The sequence below is a fragment of the Pholis gunnellus genome (assembly GCF_910591455.1).
Source record: "Pholis gunnellus genome assembly, chromosome: 7".
NCBI classification, from domain to species: Eukaryota; Metazoa; Chordata; class Actinopteri; order Perciformes; family Pholidae; genus Pholis; species Pholis gunnellus.
The window spans coordinates 12,027,471-12,033,470 of NC_136533.1; the positions used below are offsets into that span (position 1 = coordinate 12,027,471).

At 40.0% G+C, this 6,000-nt stretch overlaps 1 protein-coding gene across 1 annotated transcript in view; it reads left to right on the top strand.

Annotated features, from left to right (window-relative positions):
* Positions 1-4,451, top strand: part of tln2b (talin 2b) — a 75,298-nt gene extending 70,847 nt beyond the window's left edge. Inside the window, exons 53-57 of the mRNA XM_079163049.1 lie at positions 407-532; positions 633-695; positions 789-971; positions 1,054-1,179; positions 2,246-4,451. Of these exons, the coding sequence (XP_079019175.1) occupies positions 407-532; positions 633-695; positions 789-971; positions 1,054-1,179; positions 2,246-2,374 (627 nt within the window). The 3' untranslated portion in view covers positions 2,375-4,451. The remainder of the gene's footprint in view (positions 1-406; positions 533-632; positions 696-788; positions 972-1,053; positions 1,180-2,245) is intronic.
* Positions 4,452-6,000: the final 1,549 nt, after the last annotated feature.

The window sequence follows — 6,000 nt, forward strand, 5'->3', positions numbered from 1 at the left end:
TGGAATGGGCTAAATACTACAATAAAATGTTATACTCTATGGATATTTTATAGGCTACTTTAAATATTGTCTGTATGCAAATTCTACTTATTTTTAGGCTAATAAAAAAATCAGTATGTGAATCAATATTCGCCCACCGGAAGTTTATTCCTGGCAGTGTAGAAAAGGTTTTGAAACAGAAATTAGACCATCATGTTGGGGAGTAAAATGTACAAGTTTGTCATGAACTGTTCGTTCATGACAAACTCCACATACTATAAAAACTTTGTTTTTTGTGATCATGACTCATGATTTTAGTATTTACAAAATCCTAGTCACAACCCTAGTTGACACAGTGATAATAATGTATTATTATTGTTGCATACTATAGTTGTAAGTCTAAATTAATATGTGGTTTTACTTTCAGCAGGCAGATGAGACACTGGATTTTGAGGAGCAGATATTAGAAGCAGCAAAGTCCATCGCTGCAGCGACTAGCGCTCTTGTTAAATCTGCATCAGCAGCTCAGAGAGAACTGGTGGCACAAGGCAAGGTCAGTCAACACACATACTCAGACGCTCAACAAGATCCTATACATTACTAATAATAATAATAAAATACACAATATGTCTCTTATCCAATGTCAACCTCAGGTGGGATCCAATCTAGCAAATGCAGTGGATGATGGTCAGTGGTCACAGGGTCTCATATCAGCTGTAAGTTCCCCTAAACACATTTGTAAATCACTGTATACATTTGTTTAATGTTACCCTATTTAAACCTAAAAAGCCTTTTGTTGCTTGCTGTAGGCGCGTATGGTAGCCACAGCCACCAGTAGCCTGTGTGAGTCAGCTAACGCCTCAGTGCAGGGCCACGCCAGCGAGGAGAAGCTCATCTCTTCAGCCAAACAGGTTGCAGCCTCCACGGCTCAGCTGCTGGTGGCCTGCAAGGTGAAGGCTGACCAGGATTCTGAAGCCATGAAGAGACTACAGGTAACACTGAAACACACATGCACACATACAGATGCATGTTTTGTTATTGTTACGTTCTAACTTTGAGATTATCTGTTTGAAGGCTGCCGGTAACGCAGTGAAGCGAGCTTCAGACAACCTGGTGAAGGCGGCTCAGAAAGCAGCATTTGATAAGACTGAAGATGACAGCGTGGTGGTAAAGACCAAATTTGTTGGAGGCATCGCTCAGGTAAGACAAAGTCTGTAAAAAATGTTGCGGTATGTGAGACCTGGAAGAGAAATCATTCCTGTTGTGTGGTTTGCCCTTTTCACTGTGTTTGAACCTCTCGCTGATGTGCCTTTTTTTTCTGAAATCGTGGAACCATCAGCTTCATTTCAAAGCTGTTTACCAGACACCCACAGCTGCAAAACACTTTAAAATCTCTTGAAAACTTCCGTTTCATCTCTGCAAAAAAATTGAAAGTAACTCCAGGGTGCCACAGGAAGCTCTACTTTTCATCTTGATTGATTGAGTTACTGTTTCAGTTGGTGGTGCAGCCCAGCTGGGCATCAGTAAGGCTCACTGTCTCATTGATTTCTGCTTTGGTCTTTAACCGCTTTAGACTGAGTCTGACCAATTACTGTTAGTTTTCCTTTTTTTTTCTCTAAATGGCCCAAATTATAACAGTTATAAGCTTTATATTTGGCTATCCCTTTCTCATAATGTTGATATCTCAGGAATGCCTGGAGGGAATTTGGCACAAACATCCACTTGGACTCAAAGTTGAACTGATAAGAATTTGATGGTCAATGGTCACCGTGACCTCACAAAACATATTTCTGGCCATAACCACATGCTAATTTCACATCAATTTCTAATAGGATAAGATGATGAAAAATAAAGTGATGTCATTTTGGACTTAACTAGATGGCGGAGACATACAGCCCCAAGGCGGTTTCAAAATGTTATTGATTTGTATTCTGAAAACAGTTCATAAAATATTTAAATCTGAGTAATAAATTCAACAATATAGTACGATGCAGTCCAAAAGTTGTAATGAAATTACCTTTCCGCTGTAATGTTTAAATGCTTCTTTCTACATGCATCACTACCGATCGTATCCACTTAAATTTATAGACATTTTCAGGAAGTTTTGTTTATTTATTTATTGTATTCAATGGGTTGTGTTTGGAGTTCACATCTGTACATTGTGAGCTGAGTACTGTGCAGCTGTTCCATATCAAGCAATCCACAGGAATGGGATTATGTTGAGTAGAAGGCACATTTTCCTGTCAGCTGTTCCCGTCCTCTTCAGATCATTGCGGCTCAGGAGGAGATGCTGAGGAAGGAGCGAGAGCTGGAGGAAGCCCGGAAAAAGCTGGCTCAGATCCGACAGCAGCAGTACAAGTTCCTGCCCAGCGAGCTGAGGGAGGATGAGGGCTGATTGACAGACGGGGTTGTGAGCTGCGCTGATGACACCCTCCTGTCATGGGGAGACGTTGCCGATGTACGATTGGCTGCTTTGCTCTCATATTACCGAGGAATATACAGCACTTGAAACAGGCCTGTTTGGTGAGAAAAACAAGTGCCTGTGCTCTGTCGTGTATTTGTGTGTGTGTGTCTGTGTGTGTGTGTGTGACGTATGTATGTATTTGTTAGTGAACGGCATTGGCATTCAGAGTTCAATATGGACAAGGTTGTTACAGTTGTCACTATAAGCAAGTGGAGACAGTATGATAAAGTTGTATGACAAACGTATCATTGCTTTGTGAGTGTTACTGCATCATGAGCATTATCGACTGTTACAATCACCAATCGAAGATGTTGTGAATGCAGAAATCCTCTATAATCACTGAATGTCCTAATAATTGTTGAAGGTTTCGAGCAAATATAAATGACCTGATTCTGGCAGAAGAAACCTAAGGGTCCATAGCTTGTATTGTAAATGTAAAAACCTCAAGGGGTTAATATAAAAGGCAGGAGGGGGATGCCTCTTTTCACCACTGGCTTGCATGCACCATAATGTCTATACATTTCAATGGAGCTACTAACCAATAGAGTAGTATATCTCGGAGAGGCACTTATATTTTACTAATAACAATGTGAATTTGGGGTTTGCTGATAAAGTAGCAAATCCTTAGAAATAAAAGACGTCTGATTAAGCTATGTTGTCCAGCTTGATGCCAAACAATGAGGGTTTCTGATTGGAGTAAATAAACAATTACAGACCACTGGCCAACACTAGCTATAAAGATATTTATTCTTGGCAGATTTTTTCTTAAAGAGCAGACAGGTGTTATTTAGAGAATCTGGATTATATGTGACCAAATATTTCATGCTGCTTGAACATCTCGTCACTTCATGTAACCCCATCGGTCCTTCCCTCACATATACAGAGCTGTGTAAGGAATATATGTTTACATCACTTGTCATGTCTGTTCTCGCTTGTCTTCATGTTTTAATTCCTCTCATATTGACACTGGCCAGATTTAGTTCGGGTACCCACTGTACTGTACACACACAGTTATTCTCCACCAGTCACCGCCCTGTAATGGTAAAGGCATTTTCACTTTAGAGCGACTGTCTATAGCAATACATTACACTGAATATCCTGGCGTGATACTAATGAGAGTCTGCGCTGTTATGGGTTGTAAGATTGTTTATGTGCAATGATATTTGGCTTCGGGCTCTGGAATGAAGCGAGCATACATTATGCACTGAAGTTGCTCATAAACATACGCACTGAAGACGGCGATTTAAAGCTTCCATTATATTAGAAGTAGGACATTCTTCTTACAAACTAGAGGAAAATAGCTTCAAGCTCTGATTGAGGAAACTTATTAAATGCTTCTTTTCTCTTTACTATATTGATTTATAATATATTGGAAATTCGAAGCAGTTCATCTCCTCAGTCTGTCCATGCCAGTGTCTGGACTGCATTGTGTACTAGTGCCTTACTTGAGTCTGCCCTGCGAGCAGCTGAAGACCAGGCTGAGTGGGAGCCTGAGCCTTGTCCTCTCTGGATCAGAACCATTATGCCAGTCTAATCCCCATCGGGGTCTTAAACGGTCACTTAGTCCTTTGCCATACAATACAATGCCTTGGCTGGTGGCCTACTTGCCTACAATATTAAAATGCTGATAGAAAAGGGCGTCTGTGGATACCTTTAGGATTTAGAGACCGTGTTGGAAGACTAACACTAGACTGCATTCCATGAGCATGTGGCAATTTGTGTTTGAAGTCAAGAAATTGTTGAAATCATTATGCCAAGTCTCTCTTAAATGTTGGACTTAATAACTTCCTTGTTTCATTGTCTAACCACTATAAAAAAAAATCAGTAAATGTAAGAATTACCCTGAAATATATTGTCTAACTGATTTGTCCGAGTATAAACGGAAATTAGAAAAAGTTACTAGCTCTGTTATGAATAGGTGTTGTGCTTTCTTTAACAGACTGCATTAGTTTTATGATTTGATGCTGTATGTATAATATTTATCTGGTCACAAAAGTATTTTTTGTATTCACCAAAAATAAAGAGTTTCAAACAACCAGCGTCATTAAGATTATTTTGTCCTGTTTCACATCGAGGCATGTGTTTGAGGAAAAAAAGATGTCTTACTGCATTCTTTCCAGCAGGTGTCAGCATTATCCTTCACAGATCAGTCACAGGGCTCAGTGGATGTTTGGAGAAATATGTGCTAGTGGAAGGATTGGCAATGTTAGCCACACCAAATATGGACATAGTGGATGTGCTTTTTTTTCTCCTGGTTCACAGACCAGACCTGGAAGTATGCAGTGATTCCCATTTAGATGTTTTGATCATGAATGAGAGTTCACATCCCTTTTGCACTCTGGTTTTCACAGTTCAAACAGCTAAAACCTTAGCAGTAGCCTCATGTTGACATGTTGTTGGTCTGCTACCGGCAATAACCCAGACTTGTACCTAGTCTTTGCCTTTTTTCCTCAACTAATACAAACTTAATTCACTCTGAAGCTGATCCTCTTTCTGTGTCAGCAGCAAATGATGGCACAGTGTGTAAAGGATGGTTAAAGGTGGCCACTAACACACTGAGTTGTCCTAATGAACACCATATTTGGTTGTTTGAGTGTTTTGGTCTCATGCAAGGCCAGGCCACACAGTGGAGAGGGGAAACTGAAGCCATGTGTTTAACTGGGAGTGCCCATCTACTGCTCACCCTCTCTCTCCCTTCAGTCCTAAAGACTTGTCTGGTTAAGTCTGACTTTTATGTGGAGCTATCAAAACCTCAATAGATGAATGATGTAAAGCAGAGACGCGGGCTGGTGGAGTTTGTCCTCTTATTGTCCTGAACTTCATGATTTCAGACTGATTAGTAAACCACTGTTATACTTATGTTATAGCTATAATCAAGTTGTTAACAAATATCCTACATGTATAGCCCTTTCCTGAAAAATATCCATTTGGCAGAGGAAGCATCATGCTCAGCATGATGGTTGAAATGAAAATAAAGAATAGGGTGTCTCATGCACGCAATATATTCACCTATATCTGTTTCCCAAACTCTTTGTTTTTCTATTGGTTGCCATTAACAACACTTCCTGTCACATGTCATTTTCCTGCGCATGGAAGAAGGTGTGGACTCCAGATGCACTTTGTTGGCTCTAGGTTTCATGCCGGACACCGTGGCAGATATAATTAACTTCCTCAACTCCACAGACTTTTATCAGGTCTATTGTTATAAAGTCATGTTGTGTGGAGCATGTTTCAAACCTCCAGAGCTTTGTCAATATTCCAACTTTTGTAAAGATGCCAGAAATGTTAAGCTGAATTACAGGAAATCGTGCACAAGACATCTTGAATTTTCTGTTTGAAATAATGTTGCAGACATTCAAAATTAGAAAATTGTTCAATGAAGCACTGGAGCCTGAGAACGATTTTTTTGAGTTGCTTAAAGTCTTACCACACAAACAGTTATCCTTAGCAACAACAGTGTACATCTTTGGCACCCTTAATGTCTTATATTTGATGTGTTGGAAGTGTTTTGCAGCACTGTGACTTGTTTTCATTCCTAATCCCCACAGACTGGCAGC